Genomic DNA, 16,783 nt, shown 5'->3' with positions numbered 1-16,783 from the left:
ACTGTATAATGTCCCAGCAGTGTCACCTCTCCAGTCATCACCAGACCCCTCCATTACTGTATAATGTCCAGCAGGGTCACCTCTCATCACCAGACCCCTCCATTACAGCATAATTTCCAGCAGGGTCACCTCTCTAATCATCACCAGACCCCTCCATTACTGTATAATGTCCAGCAGGGTCACCTCTCTAATCATCACCAGACCCCTCCATTACTGTATAATGTCCAGCAGGGTCACCTCTCTAGTAAGCAGCTCAGTGATCCTGTGTATGAGTTCTAGGATCTTCTCCTCATGTAGCAGTGAGTGAGGTGGAGGCTCCGTGATGGGGCCCCGGGCCCTGCTCTGTCCTCCTGACTCATGGAGATGGCTGCTGGGGGCCACACACTCCCCCGATGTCTTCTTCACTATGGTATATTCCTGTGTATGGAGAGAGACACTAAATCCCTGGAGCAACAACCAGAAACCTCCTCCAATAACTTGTAATATAACAAGACTCAGGGAAGACATCCCGGCCCCTCGGGACTATTACACTTCTCCATAATCTCACTGCTCTTACAGGAAAGAATCCCTTCTATGTTGGGGTAGAAACCTTCTCTCCTCTAGATGTAGTAGATGCCTCCATGTTATAGTGTCATATAGATGTCATCTAATGGAAATGTCCTCCAGACCACACTCCTCCGTCTGATCCTCCTGCTCCTCCTCCATCTGATCCTCCTGCTCCTCTCCTCCTCCATCTGATCCTCCTGCTCCTCTCCTCCTCCATCTGATCCTCCTGCTCCTCTCCTCCTCCATCTGTTCCTCCTGCTCCTCTCCTCCTCCATCTGATCCTCCTGCTCCTCTCCATCTGCTCCTCCTGCTCCTCTCCTCCTCCATCTGATCCTCCTGCTCCACTCCTCCTCCATCTGATCCTCCTGCTCCTCTCCTCCTCCATCTGATCCTCCTGCTCCTCTCCTCCTCCATCTGATCCTCCTGCTCCTCTCCTCCTCCATCTGATCCTCCTGCTCCTCTCCTCCTCCATCTGATCCTCCTGCTCCTCTCCTCCTCCTCCATCTGATCCTCCTGCTCCTCTCCTCCTCCATCTGATCCTCCTGCTCCTCTCCTCCTCCATCTGATCCTCCAGCTCCTCTCCTCCTCCATCTGATCCTCCAGCTCCTCTCCTCCTCCTCCATCTGATCCTCCTGCTCCTCTCCTCCTCCTCCTCCTCTCCTCCTCCATCTGATCCTCCTGCTCCTCTCCTCCTCAATCTGATCCTCCTGCTCCTCCTCCATCTGATCCTCCTGCTCCTCTCCTCCTCCTCCTCCATCTGATCCTCCTGCTTCTCTCCTCCTCCTCCATCTGATCCTCCTGCTCCTCCTCCATCTGATCCTCCTGCTCCTCTCCTCCTCCTCCTCCATCTGATCCTCCTGCTCCTCTCCTCCTCCTCCATCTGATCCTCCTGCTCCTCTCCTCCTCCATCTGATCCTCCTGCTCCTCTCCTCCTCCATCTGATCCTCCTGCCCCTCTCCTCCTCCATCTGATCCTCCTGCTCCTCTCCTCCTCCATCTGATCCTCCTGCTCCTCTCCTCCTCCTCCATCTGATCCTCCTTCTCATCTCCTCCTCCATCTGATCCTCCTGCTCCTCTCCTCCTCCATCTGATCCTCCAGACCACACTCCTCCATCCGATCCTCCTGCTCCTCTCCTCCTCCATCTGATCCTCCTGCTCCTCTCCTCCTCCATCTGATCCTCCAGACCACACTCCTCCATCTGATCCTCCTGCTCCTCTCCTCCTCCATCTGATCCTCCTGCTCCTCTCCTCCTCCATCTGATCCTCCTGCTCCTCTCCTCCTCCTCCATCTGATCCTCCTGCTCCTCTCCTCCTCCTCCATCTGATCCTCCTGCTCCTCTCCTCCTCCTCCATCTGATCCTCCTGCTCCTCCTCCTCCTTCTCCTCTCCTCCTGCTCCTCCTCCATCTGATCCTCCTGCTCCTCTCCTCCTCCTTCTCCTCTCCTCCTCCATCTGATCCTCCTGCTCCTCTCCTCCTCCTCCATCTGATCCTCCTGCTCCTCTCCTCCTCCATCTGATCCTCCTGCTCCTCTCCTCCTCAATCTGATCCTCCTGCTCCTCCTCCATCTGATCCTCCTGCTCCTCTCCTCCTCCTCCTCCATCTGATCCTCCTGCTTCTCTCCTCCTCCTCCATCTGATCCTCCTGCTCCTCCTCCATCTGATCCTCCTGCTCCTCTCCTCCTCCTCCTCCATCTGATCCTCCTGCTCCTCTCCTCCTCCATCTGATCCTCCTGCTCCTCTCCTCCTCCATCTGATCCTCCAGACCACACTCCTCCATCTGATCCTCCTGCTCCTCTCCTCCTCCATCTGATCCTCCTGCTCCTCTCCTCCTCCATCTGATCCTCCTGCTCCTCTCCTCCTCCTCCATCTGATCCTCCTGCTCCTCTCCTCCTCCTCCATCTGATCCTCCTGCTCCTCCTCCTCCTTCTCCTCTCCTCCTGCTCCTCCTCCTCCATCTGATCCTCCTGCTCCTCTCCTCCTCCTTCTCCTCTCCTCCTCCATCTGATCCTCCTGCTCCTTTCCTCCTCCTCCATCTGATCCTCCTGCTCCTCTCCTCCTCCATCTGATCCTACTGCTCCTCTCCTCCTCCATCTGATCCTCCTGCTCCTCTCCTCCTCCATCTGATCCACCTGCTCCTCTCCTCCTCCATCTGATCCTCCTGCTCCTCTCCTCCTCCATCTGATCCTCCTGCTCCTCTCCTCCTCCATCTGATCCACCTGCTCCTGGCCTCCTCCATCTGATCCTCCTCCTTCATCTGATCCTCCTGCTCCTCTCCTCCTCCATCTGTTCCTCCTGCTCCTCTCCTCCTCCATCTGATCCTCCTGCTCCTCCTCAATCTGATCCTCCTGCTCCTCCTCCATCTGATCCTCCTGCTCCTCTCCTCCTCCATCTGATCCTCCTGCTCCTCTCCATCTGATCCTCCTGCTCCTCTCCATCTGTTCCTCCTGCTCCTCTCCATCTGTTCCTCCTGCTCCTCTCCTCCTCCATCTGATCCTCCTGCTCCTCTTCTCCTCCATCTGCTCCTCCTGCTCCTCCTCCTCCATCTGATCCTCCTGCTCCTCCTCCTCCATCTGATTCTCCTGCTCCTCCTCCATCTGACCCTCCTGCTCCTCCTCCGTCTGATCCTCCTGCTCCTCCTCCGTCTGATCCTCCTGCTCCTCCTCCGTCTGATCCTGCTGCTCCTCCTCGTCTGATCCTCCTGCTCCTCCTCCGTCTGATCCTCCTGCTCCTCTCCATCTGAACCTCCTCCTCTCCATCTGATCCTCCTGCTCCTCTCCTCCTCCATCTGATCCTCCTGCTCCTCTCCTCCTCCATCTGATCCTTCTGCTCCTCTCCTCCTCCATCTGTTCCTCCTGCTCCTCTCCTCCTCCATCTGATCCTCCTGCTCCTCTCCTCCTCCTCCTCCATCTGATCCTCCTGCTCCTCTCCTCCTCCATCTGTTCCTCCTGCTCCTCTCCTCCTCCATCTGATCCTCCTGCTCCTCTCCTCCTCCATCTGATCCTTCTGCTCCTCTCCTCCTCCATCTCATCCTCCTGCTCCTCTCCTCCTCCATCTGATCCTCCTGCTCCTCTCCTCCTCCATCTGATCCTCCTGCTCCTCTCCTCCTCCATCTGTTCCTACTGCTCCTCTCCTCCTCCATCTGATCCTCCTGCTCCTCTCCTCCTCCATCTGATCCTCCTGCTCCTCTCCTCCTCCATCTGTTCCTCCTGCTCCTCTCCTCCTCCATCTGATCCTCCTGCTCCTCTCCTCCTCCATCTGATCCTCCTGCTCCTCTCCTCCTCCATCTGATCCTCCTGCTCCTCTCCTCCTCCATCTGATCCTCCTGCTCCTCTCCTCCTCCATCTGATCCTCCTGCTCCTCTCCTCCTCCATCTGTTCCTACTGCTCCTCTCCTCCTCCATCTGATCCTCCTGCTCCTCTTCTCCTCCATCTGATCATCCTGCTCCTCTCCTCCTCCATCTGTTCCTCCTGCTCCTCTCCTCCTCCATCTGTTCCTCCTGCTCCTCTCCTCCTCCATCTGATCCTCCTGCTCCTCTCCTCCTCCATCTGATCCTTCTGCTCCTCTCCTCCTCCATCTGATCCTCCTGCTCCTCTCCATCTCATCCTCCTGCTCCTCTCCTCCTCCATCTGATCCTCCTGCTCCTCTCCTCCTCCATCTGATCCTCCTGCTCCTCTCCTCCTCCATCTGATCCTCCTGCTCCTCTCCTCCTCCATCTGATCCTCCTGCTCCTCTTCTCCTCCATCTCATCCTCCTGCTCCTCTCCTCCTCCATCTGATCCCTCTGCTCCTCCTCCGTCTGATCCTCCTGCTCCTCTCCTCCTCCATCTGATCCTCTTGCTCCTCTCCTCCTCCATCTGATCCTTCCTCTTCTCTCCTCCTCCATCTGATCCTCCTGCTCCTCTCCTCCGTCATCTGATCCTCCTGCTCCTCTCCTCCTCCATCTGATCCTCCTGCTCCTCTCCTCCTCCATCTGATCCTCCTGCTCCTCTCCTCCTCCATCTGATCCTCCTGCTCCTCTCCTCCTCCATCTGATCCTCCTGCTCCTCTCCTCCTCCATCTGATCCTTCTGCTCCTCTCCTCCTCCTCCTCCATCTGTTCCTCCTGCTCCTCTCCTCCTCCATCTGATCCTCCTGCTCCTCTCCTCCTCCTCCTCCATCTGATCCTCCTGCTCCTCTCCTCCTCCATCTGATCCTCCTGCTCCTCTCCTCCTCCATCTGATCCTTCTGCTCCTCTCCTCCTCCATCTGAACCTCCTGCTCCTCTCCTCCTCCTCCTCCATCTGATCCTCCTGCTCCTCTCCTCCTCCATCTGATCCTCCTGCTCCTCTCCTCCTCCATCTGATCCTCCTGCTCCTCCTCCTCCATCTGATCCTCCTGCTCCTCCTCCTCCATCTGATCCTCCTGCTCCTCTCCTCCTCCATCTGATCCTCCTGCTCCTCTCCTCCTCCATCTGATCCTTTTGCTTCTCTACTCCTCCATCTGATCCTCCTGCTCCTCTCCTCCTCCATCTGATCCTCCTGCTCCCCTCCTCCTCCATCTGATCCTCCTGCTCCTCTACTCCTCCATCTCATCCTCCTGCTCCTCTCCTCCTCCATCTGATCCTCCTGCTCCTCTCCTCCTCCATCTGATCCTACTGCTCCTCCTCCATCTGATCCTCCTGCTCCTCTCCTCCTCCATCTCATCCTCCTGCTCCTCTCCTTCTTCATCTGATCCTCCTGCTCCTCTCCTCCATCTGATCCTCCTGCTCCTCCTCCATCTGATCCTCCTGCTCCTCTCCTCCTCCATCTGATCCTCCTGCTCCTCTCCTCCTCCATCTGATCCTCCTGCTCCTCTCCTCCTCCATCTGATCCTCCTGCTCCTCCTCCGTCTGATCCTCCTGCTCCTCCTCCGTCTGATCCTCCTGCTCCTCTCCTCCTCCTCTCCATCTGATCCTCCTGCTCCTCTCCTCCTCCATCTGATCCTCCTGCTCCTCTCCTCCTCCATCTGATCCTCCTGCTCCTCCTCCGTCTGATCCTCCTGCTCCTCCTCCATCTGATCTTCCTGCTCCTCTCCTCCTCCATCTGATCCTTTTGCTTCTCTACTCCTCCATCTGATCCTCCTGCTCCTCTCCTCTCCTCCTCCATCTGATCCTCCTGCTCCTCTCCTCCTCCATCTGATCCTCCTGCTCCCCTCCTCCTCCATCTGATCCTCCTGCTCCTCTCCTCCTCCATCTGATCCTCCTGCTCCTCTCCTCCTCCATCTGATCCTCCTGCTCCTCTCCTCCTCCATCTGATCCTCCTGCTCCTCTCCTCCTCCATCTGATCCTCCTGCTCCTCTCCTCCTCCATCTGATCCTCCTGCTCCTCTCCATCTGATCCTCCTGCTCCTCTCCATCTGATCCTCCTCCTCCTGCTCCTCTCCATCTGATCCTCCTGCTCCTCTCCATCTGATCCTCCTCCTCCTGCTCCTCCTCCATCTGATCCTCCTGCTCCTCTCTGTCTGATCCTCCTGCTCCTCTCCTCCTCCATCTGATCCTCCTGCTCCTCTCCATCTGATCCTCCTGCTCCTCTCCTCCTCCATCTGATCCTCCTGCTCCTCTCCATCTGATCCTCCTGCTCCTCTCCATCTGATCCTCCTGCTCCTCTCCTCCTCCGTCTGATCCTCCTGCTCCTCTCCATCTGATCCTCCTGCTCCTCTCCATCTGATCCTCCTGCTCCTCTCCATCTGATCCTCCTGCTCCTCTCCTCCTCCATCTGATCCTCCTGCTCCTCTCCATCTGATCCTCCTGCTCCTCTCCATCTGATCCTCCTGCTCCTCTCCTCCTCCGTCTGATCCTCCTGCTCCTCTCCATCTGATCCTCCTGCTCCTCTCCATCTGATCCTCCTGCTCCTCTCCTCCTCCGTCTGATCCTCCTGCTCCTCTCCATCTGATCCTCCTGCTCCTCTCCATCTGATCCTCCTGCTCCTCTCCATCTGATCCTCCCGCTCCTCCTCCATCTGATCCTCCTGCTCCTCTCCATCTGATCCTCCTCCTCCTCTCCATCTGATCCTCCTCTCCTCTCCATCTGATCCTCCTCTCCTCTCCATCTGATCCTCCTGCTCCTCTCCATCTGATCCTTCTGCTCCTCCTCCATCTGATCCTCCTGCTCCTCTCCATCTGATCCTCCTGCTCCTCTCCTCCTCCGTCTGATCCTCCTGCTCCTCTCCATCTGATCCTCCTGCTCCTCTCCATCTGATCCTCCTCCTCCTCTCCATCTGATCCTCCTCTCCTCTCCATCTGATCCTCCTGCTCCTCTCCATCTGATCCTCCTGCTCCTCTCCATCTGATCCTCCTCCTCCTGCTCCTCTCCTCCTCCATCTGATCCTCCTGCTCCTCTCCTCCTCGGTATAACCTGCCTACTTACCATTCTCATTGCTCCTATAACATTCCTATTGGCCCATTGGTTCCCATGATCCCTGACTGATCATATTGGGACTGATCTTCCCGTTTTCTGGTTCTTTCCTTCACCTGGAAGGTCTGGGAGCTGTTATACAGGACACTGGATTCTTCCTATTATGGATTCCCCTTCCCTACAATAAAGATGATAGAAATGTAGATGGGTCACCTCACCTCTCCGGTCAGCAGGTGGAGGATCTCCAAGGTGAAGTGTAATATTCTCTTAGTCATCTCATTCCTGTCCTTCTCCATCCTTGGGGTCATTCAGGGGAAGAGGAGACAACTGGGGTGTATTAGTAATGGCGGATAACACTGGTTATATCCCATGGAGGACAATACAACCGCCAACACCGCTACAGCCGCAGTCACCGACATACATGTGTAATACAGTCATATGGGGCGGAGCTAACACTGCACCAACACAATGTAACGCAGCTCAGCAGTGACTGTCACATATATATATCTCTATCTCCTCTGTATACAAGGTCCAGAGAATAAGGAATCTCCAACACACACAGGACCTGCAGGCATCAGGAGGAGCACAGGACCTGTGTGATGTCACCATCATGTGACCTGTGTGAGGAGAGGAGGAAGGACCTGTGTGACGTCACCATCATGTGACCTGTGTGAGGAGAGGATGAAGGACCTGTGTGATGTCACCATCATGTGACCTGTGTGAGGAGAGGAGGAAGGACCTGTGTGATGTCACCATCATGTGACCTGTGTGAGGAGAGGAGGAAGGACCTGTGTGATGTCACCATCATGTGACCTGTGTGAGGAGAGGAGGAAGGACCTGTGTGACGTCACCATCATGTGACCTGTGTGAGAGGAGGAAGGACCTGTGTGACGTCACCATCATGTGACCTGTGGGAGAGGAGGAAGGACCTGTGTGATGTCACCATCATGTGACCTGTGTGAGGAGAGGAGGAAGGACCTGTGTGATGTCACCATCATGTGACCTGTGTGAGGAGAGGAGGAAGGACCTGTGTGACGTCACCATCATGTGACCTGTATGAGGAGAGGATGAAGGACCTGTGTGATGTCACCATCATGTGACCTGTGTGAGGAGAGGATTAAGGACCTGTGTGATGTCACCATCATGTGACCTGTGTGAGGAGAGGAGGAAGGACCTGTGTGATGTCATCATCATGTGACCTGTGTGAGGAGAGGAAGGACCTGTGTGATGTCACCATCATTTGACCTGTGTGAGGGTGTGAGGAGAGGAGGAAGGACCTGTGTGATGTCATGATCATGTGACCTGTATGAGGGCGGAGCTCAGTAGGGGGAGGTGCTGGATTCTTTTCTTTGTCTAAATATTTATATCTAGAGAAATAATCATCATCTACAACATATAACAATAGTGACCTCTACAATACTGCCCCCTATGGTCTCCTCTAGTAACTGTGACCTCTATAATACTGCCCCCTGTGGTCTCCTCTAGTAACTGTGATCTCTACAATACTGCCCCCTATGGTCTCCTCTAGTAACTGTGACCTCTACAATACTGCCCCCTGTGGTCTCCTCTAGTAACTGTGACCTCTACAATACTGCCCCCTGTGGTCTCCTCTAGTAACTGTGATCTCTACAATACTGCCCCCTGTGGTCTCCTCTAGTAACTGTGACTTCTACAATACTGCCCCCTGTGATCTCCTCTAGTAACTGTGATCTCTACAATACTGCCCCCTGTGGTCTCCTCTAGTAACTGTGATCTCTACAATACTGCCCCCTGTGGTCTCCTCTAGTAACTGTGACCTCTACAATACTGCCCCCTGTGGTCTCCTCTAGTAACTGTGATCTCTACAATACTGCCCCCTGTGGTCTCCTCTAGTAACTGTGACCTCAACAATACTGCCCCCTGTGGTCTCCTCTAGTAACTGTGATCTCTACAATACTGCCCCCTGTGGTCTCCTCTAGTAACTGTGACCTCTACAATACTGCCCCCTGTGGTCTCCTCTAGTAACTGTGATCTCTACAATACTGCCCACTGTAGTCTCCTCTAGTAACTGTGATCTCTATAATACTGCCCCCTGTGGTCTCCTCTAGTAACTGTGATCTCTATAATACTGCCCCCTGTGGTCTCCTCTAGTAACTGTGACCTCTACAATACTGCCCCCTGTGGTCTCCTCTAGTAACTGTGATCTCTACAATACTGCCCCCTGTGGTCTCCTCTAGTAACTGTGATCTCTACAATACTGCCCCCTGTGGTCTCCTCTAGTAACTGTGATCTCTACAATACTGCCCCCTGTGGTCTCCTCTAGTAACTGTGATCTCTACAATACTGCCCCCTGTGGTCTCCTCTAGTAACTGTGACCTCTACAATACTGCCCCCTGTGGTCTCCACTAGTAACTGTGATCTCTACAATACTGCCCCCTGTGGTCTCCTCTAGTAACTGTGATCTCTACAATACTGCCCCCTGTGGTCTCCACTAGTAACTGTGATCTCTACAATACTGCCCCCTGTGGTCTCCACTAGTAACTGTGACCTCTATAATACTGCCCCCTGTGGTCTCCACTAGTAACTGTGATCTCTACAATACTGCCCCCTGTGGTCTCCTCTAGTAACTGTGATCTCTACAATACTGCCCCCTATGGTCTCCTCTAGTAACTGTAATCTCTACAATACTGCCCCCTATGGTCTCCTCTAGTAACTGTAATCTCTACAATACTGCCCCCTATGGTCTCCTCTAGTAACTGTGATCTCTACAATACTGCCCCCTGTGGTCTCCTCTAGTAACTGTGATCTCTACAATACTGCCCCCTGTGGTCTCCTCTAGTAACTGTGACCTCTACAATACTGCCCCCTGTGGTCTCCTCTAGTAACTGTGACCTCTACAATACTGCCCCCTGTGGTCTCCTCTAGGAACTGTGATCTCTACAATACTGCCCCCTGTGGTCTCCTCTAGTAACTGTGACCTCTACAATACTGCCCCCTGTGGTCTCCTCTAGTAACTGTGACCTCTACAATACTGCCCCCTGTGGTCTCCACTAGTAACTGTGATCTCTACAATACTGCCCCCTGTGGTCTCCACTAGTAACTGTGACCTCTATAATACTGCCCCCTGTGGTCTCCTCTAGTAACTGTGATCTCTACAATACTGCCCCCTGTGGTCTCCTCTAGTAACTGTGATCTCTACAATACTGCCCCCTGTGGTCTCCACTAGTAACTGTGATCTCTACAATACTGCCCCCTGTGGTCTCCTCTAGTAACTGTGATCTCTACAATAGTGCCCCCTGTGGTCTCCTCTAGTAACTGTGATCTCTACAATACTGCCCCCTGTGGTCTCCACTAGTAACTGTGACCTCTACAATACTGCCCCCTGTGGTCTCCTCTAGTAACTGTGACCTCTACAATACTGCCCCCTGTGGTCTCCTCTAGTAACTGTGATCTCTACAATACTGCCCCCTGTGGTCTCCTCTAGTAACTGTGATCTCTACAATACTGCCCCCTGTGGTCTCCACTAGTAACTGTGACCTCTACAATACTGCCCCCTGTGGTCTCCTCTAGTAACTGTGACCTCTACAATACTGCCCCCTGTGGTCTCCTCTAGTAACTGTGACCTCTACAATACTGCCCCCTGTGGTCTCCTCTAGGAACTGTGATCTCTACAATACTGCCCCCTGTGGTCTCCTCTAGTAACTGTGACCTCTACAATACTGCCCCCTGTGGTCTCCTCTAGTAACTGTGACCTCTACAATACTGCCCCCTGTGGTCTCCTCTAGGAACTGTGATCTCTACAATACTGCCCCCTGTGGTCTCCTCTAGTAACTGTGACCTCTACAATACTGCCCCCTGTGGTCTCCTCTAGTAACTGTGACCTCTACAATACTGCCCCCTTATGGTCTCCTCTAGTAACTGTGATCTCTACAATACTGCCCCCTGTGGTCTCCTCTAGTAACTGTGACCTCTACAATACTGCCCCCTGTGGTCTCCTCTAGTAACTGTGATCTCTACAATACTGCCCCCTGTGGTCTCCTCTAGTAACTGTGATCTCTACAATACTGCCCCCTGTGGTCTCCTCTAGTAACTGTGATCTCTACAATACTGCCCCCTGTGGTCTCCTCTAGTAACTGTGACCTCTACAATACTGCCCCCTGTGGTCTCCTCTAGTAACTGTGATCTCTACAATACTGCCCCCAGTGGTCTCCTCTAGTAACTGTGACCTCTACAATACTGCCCCCTGTGGTCTCCTCTAGTAACTGTGATCTCTACAATACTGCCCCCTGTGGTCTCCTCTAGTAACTGTGATCTCTACAATACTGCCCTCTGTGGTCTCTACTAATAACTGTGATGTCTACAATACTGCCCCCTGTGGTCTCCTCTAGTAACTGTGATCTCTCCAATACTGCCCCCTGTGGTCTCCTCTAGTAACTGTGATCTCTACAATACTGCCCCCTGTGGTCTCCTCTAGTAACTGTGACCTCTACAATACTGCCCCCTGTGGTCTCCTCTAGTAACTGTGATCTCTACAATACTTCCCCCTGTGGTCTCCTCTAGTAACTGTGATCTCTACAATACTGCCCCCTGTGATCTCCTCTAGTAACTGTGATCTCTACAATACTGCCCCCTGTGGTCTCCTCTAGTAACTGTGATCTCTACAATACTGCCCCCTGTGGTCTCCTCTAGTAACTGTGATCTCTACAATACTGCCCCCTGTGATCTCCTCTAGTAACTGTGATCTCTACAATACTGTCCCCTGTGGTCTCCTCTAGTAACTGTGATCTCTACAATACTGCCCCCTGTGGTCTCCTCTAGTAACTGTGATCTCTACAATACTGCCCCCTGTGGTCTCCTCTAGTAACTGTGATCTCTACAATACTGCCCCCTGTGGTCTCCTCTAGTAACTGTGACCTCTACAATACTGCCCCCTGTGGTCTCCTCTAGTAACTGTGACCTCTACAATACTGCCCCCTGTGGTCTCCTCTAGTAACTGTGACCTCTACAATACTGCCCCCTGTGGTCTTCTCTAGTAACTGATCTTTACAATACTGCCCCCAGTGGTCTCCTCTAGTAACTGTGATCTCTACAATACTGCCCCCTGTGGTTTCCTCTAGTAACTGTGATCTCTACAATGCTGCCCCCTGTCGTCTCCTCTAGTAACTGTGATCTCTACAATACTGCCCCCTGTGGTCTCCTCTAGTAACTGTGACCTCTACAATACTGCCCCCTGTGGTCTCCACTAGTAACTGTGATCTCTACAATACTGCCCCCTGTCGTCTCCTCTAGTAACTGTGATCTCTACAATACTGCCCCTGTGGTCTCCACTAGTAACTGTGACCTCTACAATACTGCCCCCTGTGGTCTCCTCTAGTAACTGTGATCTCTACAATACTGCCCCCTGTGGTCTCCTCTAGTAACTGTGATCTCTACAATACTGCCCCCTGTGGTCTCCACTAGTAACTGTGACCTCTACAATACTGCCCCCTGTGGTCTCCTCTAGTAACTGTGATCTCTACAATACTGCCCCCTGTGGTCTCCTCTAGTAACTGTGATCTCTACAATACTGCCCCCTGTGGTCTCCTCTAGTAACTGTGACCTCTACAATACTGCCCCCTGTGATCTCCTCTAGTAACTGTGATCTCTACAATACTGCCCCCTGTGGTCTCCTCTAGTAACTGTGATCTCTACAATACTGCCCCCTGTGGTCTCCACTAGTAACTGTGACCTCTACAATACTGCCCCCTGTGGTCTCCTCTAGTAACTGTGATCTCTACAATACTGCCCCCTGTGGTCTCCTCTAGTAACTGTGACCTCTACAATACTGCCCCCTGTGGTCTCCTCTAGTAACTGTGACCTCTACAATACTGCCCCCTGTGGTCTCCTCTAGTAACTGTGATCTCTACAATACTGCCCCCTGTGGTCTCCTCTAGTAACTGTGATCTCTACAATACTGCCCCCTGTGGTCTCCACTAGTAACTGTGACCTCTACAATACTGCCCCCTGTGGTCTCCTCTAGTAACTGTGACCTCTACAATACTGCCCCCTGTGGTCTCCTCTAGTAACTGTGACCTCTACAATACTGCCCCCTGTGGTCTCCTCTAGTAACTGTGACCTCTACAATACTGCCCCCTGTGGTCTCCTCTAGTAACTGTGACCTCTACAATACTGCCCCCTGTGGTCTCCTCTAGTAACTGTGACCTCTACAATACTGCCCCCTGTGGTCTCCTCTAGGAACTGTGATCTCTACAATACTGCCCCCTGTGGTCTCCTCTAGTAACTGTGATCTCTGCAATACTGCCCCCTGTGGTCTCCTCTAGTAACTGTGATCTCTACAATACTGCCCCCTGTGGTCTCCTCTAGTAACTGTGATCTCTACAATACTGCCCCCTGTGGTCTCCTATAGTAACTGTGATCTCTACAATACTGCCCCCTGTGGTCTCCTCTAGTATCTGTGACCTCTACAATACTGCCCCCTGTGGTCTCCTCTAGTAACTGTGACCTCTACAATACTGCCCCCTGTGGTCTCCACTAGTAACTGTGATCTCTACAATACTGCCCCCTGTGGTCTCCTCTAGTAACTGTGACCTCTACAATACTGCCCCCTGTGGTCTCCTCTAGTAACTGTGATCTCTACAATACTGCCCCCTGTGGTCTCCTCTAGTAACTGTGACCTCTACAATACTGCCCCCTGTGGTCTCCTCTAGTAACTGTGACCTCTACAATACTGCCCCCTGTGGTCTCCACTAGTAACTGTGATCTCTACAATACTGCCCCCTGTGGTCTCCACTAGTAACTGTGACCTCTACAATACTGCCCCCTGTGGTCTCCTCTAGTAACTGTGACCTCTACAATACTGCCCCCTGTGGTCTCCACTAGTAACTGTGACCTCTACAATACTGCCCCCTGTGGTCTCCTCTAGTAACTGTGACCTCTACAATACTGCCCCCTGTGGTCTCCTCTAGTAACTGTGATCTCTACAATACTGCCCCCTATGGTCTCCTCTAGTAACTGTAATCTCTACAATACTGCCCCCTATGGTCTCCTCTAGTAACTGTAATCTCTACAATACTGCCCCCTATGGTCTCCTCTAGTAACTGTGATCTCTACAATACTGCCCCCTGTGGTCTCCTCTAGTAACTGTGATCTCTACAATACTGCCCCCTGTGGTCTCCTCTAGTAACTGTGACCTCTACAATACTGCCCCCTGTGGTCTCCTCTAGTAACTGTGACCTCTACAATACTGCCCCCTGTGGTCTCCTCTAGGAACTGTGATCTCTACAATACTGCCCCCTGTGGTCTCCTCTAGTAACTGTGATCTCCAATACTGCCCCCTGTGGTCTCCTCTAGTAACTGTGATCTCTACAATACTGCCCCCTGTGGTCTCCTCTAGTAACTGTGACCTCTACAATACTGCCCCCTGTGGTCTCCTCTAGTAACTGTGATCTCTACAATACTGCCCCCTGTGGTCTCCTCTAGTAACTGTGATCTCTACAATACTGCCCCCTGTGGTCTCCTCTAGTAACTGTGACCTCTACAATACTGCCCCCTGTGGTCTCCTCTAGTAACTGTGATCTCTACAATACTGCCCCCTGTGGTCTCCTCTAGTAACTGTGACCTCTACAATACTGCCCCCTGTGGTCTCCTCTAGTAACTGTGACCTCTACAATACTGCCCCCTGTGGTCTCCTCTAGTAACTGTGACCTCTACAATACTGCCCCCTGTGGTCTCCACTAGTAACTGTGATCTCTACAATACTGCCCCCTGTGGTCTCCACTAGTAACTGTGACCTCTATAATACTGCCCCCTGTGGTCTCCTCTAGTAACTGTGATCTCTACAATACTGCCCCCTGTGGTCTCCTCTAGTAACTGTGATCTCTACAATACTGCCCCCTGTGATCTCCACTAGTAACTGTGATCTCTACAATACTGCCCCCTGTGGTCTCCTCTAGTAACTGTGATCTCTACAATACTGCCCCCTGTGGTCTCCTCTAGTAACTGTGATCTCTACAATACTGCCCCCTGTGGTCTCCACTAGTAACTGTGACCTCTACAATACTGCCCCCTGTGGTCTCCTCTAGTAACTGTGACCTCTACAATACTGCCCCCTGTGGTCTCCTCTAGTAACTGTGATCTCTACAATACTGCCCCCTGTGGTCTCCTCTAGTAACTGTGATCTCTACAATACTGCCCCCTGTGGTCTCCACTAGTAACTGTGACCTCTACAATACTGCCCCCTGTGGTCTCCTCTAGTAACTGTGACCTCTACAATACTGCCCCCTGTGGTCTCCTCTAGTAACTGTGACCTCTACAATACTGCCCCCTGTGGTCTCCTCTAGGAACTGTGATCTCTACAATACTGCCCCCTGTGGTCTCCTCTAGTAACTGTGACCTCTACAATACTGCCCCCTGTGGTCTCCTCTAGTAACTGTGACCTCTACAATACTGCCCCCTGTGGTCTCCTCTAGTAACTGTGATCTCTACAATACTGCCCCCCTGTGGTCTCCTCTAGTAACTGTGACCTCTACAATACTGCCCCCTGTGGTCTCCTCTAGTAACTGTGATCTCTACAATACTGCCCCCTGTGGTCTCCTCTAGTAACTGTGATCTCTACAATACTGCCCTCTGTGGTCTCTACTAATAACTGTGATGTCTACAATACTGCCCCCTGTGGTCTCCTCTAGTAACTGTGATCTCTCCAATACTGCCCCCTGTGGTCTCCTCTAGTAACTGTGATCTCTACAATACTGCCCCCTGTGGTCTCCTCTAGTAACTGTGACCTCTACAATACTGCCCCCTGTGGTCTCCTCTAGTAACTGTGATCTCTACAATACTTCCCCCTGTGGTCTCCTCTAGTAACTGTGATCTCTACAATACTGCCCCCTGTGATCTCCTCTAGTAACTGTGATCTCTACAATACTGCCCCCCTGTGGTCTCCTCTAGTAACTGTGATCTCTACAATACTGCCCCCTGTGGTCTCCTCTAGTAACTGTGATCTCTACAATACTGCCCCCTGTGGTCTCCTCTAGTAACTGTGATCTCTACAATACTGCCCCCTGTGGTCTCCTCTAGTAACTGTGATCTCTACAATACTGCCCCCTGTGGTCTCCTCTAGTAACTGTGATCTCTACAATACTGCCCCCTGTGGTCTCCTCTAGTAACTGTGACCTCTATAATACTGCCCCCTGTGGTCTCCTCTAATAACTGTGATCTCTACAATACTGCCCCCTGTGGTCTCCTCTAGTAACTGTGACCTCTACAATACTGCCCCCTGTGGTCTCCTCTAGTAACTGTGACCTCTACAATACTGCCCCCTGTGGTCTCCTCTAGTAACTATGACCTCTACAATACTGCCCCCTGTGGTCTTCTCTAGTAACTGATCTTTACAATACTGCCCCCAGTGGTCTCCTCTAGTAACTGTGATCTCTACAATACTGCCCCCTGTGGTTTCCTCTAGTAACTGTGATCTCTACAATGCTGCCCCCTGTCGTCTCCTCTAGTAACTGTGATCTCTACAATACTGCCCCTGTGGTCTCCACTAGTAACTGTGATCTCTACAATACTGCCCCCTGTCGTCTCCTCTAGTAACTGTGATCTCTACAATACTGCCCCTGTGGTCTCCACTAGTAACTGTGACCTCTACAATACTGCCCCCTGTGGTCTCCTCTAGTAACTGTGATCTCTACAATACTGCCCCCTGTGGTCTCCTCTAGTAACTGTGATCTCTACAATACTGCCCCCTGTGGTCTCCACTAGTAACTGTGACCTCTACAATACTGCCCCCTGTGGTCTCCTCTAGTAACTGTGATCTCTACAATACTGCCCCCTGTGGTCTCCTCTAGTAACTGTGATCTCTACAATACTGCCCCCTGTGGTCTCCTCTAGTAACTGTG

The 16,783-nt window shown here is 52.6% G+C and overlaps 1 protein-coding gene across 4 annotated transcripts in view; it reads right to left on the bottom strand.

The window, feature by feature from the left end:
- LOC130347579 (zinc finger protein OZF-like) overlaps positions 1 to 8,126 on the bottom strand; it is a 56,776-nt gene extending 48,650 nt beyond the window's left edge. For 2 of the 4 annotated variants that reach the window (XM_056554664.1, XM_056554662.1), the window contains exons 1-2: positions 7,130 to 7,562; positions 238 to 417 (exon numbers count right to left, since the gene is read on the bottom strand). In XM_056554664.1, the coding sequence (XP_056410639.1) occupies positions 238 to 417; positions 7,130 to 7,219 (270 nt within the window). In that variant the 5' untranslated portion in view covers positions 7,220 to 7,562. Of the gene's footprint in view, positions 1 to 237; positions 418 to 556; positions 680 to 7,129; positions 7,563 to 8,110 lie in introns of those variants that run through there. The other 2 variants (XM_056554663.1, XM_056554665.1) reach the window with 2 other exon arrangements.
- Positions 8,127 to 16,783: the final 8,657 nt, after the last annotated feature.

The sequence above is a fragment of the Hyla sarda genome, unplaced genomic scaffold (assembly GCF_029499605.1).
Source record: "Hyla sarda isolate aHylSar1 unplaced genomic scaffold, aHylSar1.hap1 scaffold_843, whole genome shotgun sequence".
Classification (NCBI taxonomy): domain Eukaryota; kingdom Metazoa; phylum Chordata; class Amphibia; order Anura; family Hylidae; genus Hyla; species Hyla sarda.
The sequence above is the reverse complement of the archived record's forward strand: the minus strand, read 5'-3'. Positions and strand labels throughout refer to the sequence as shown.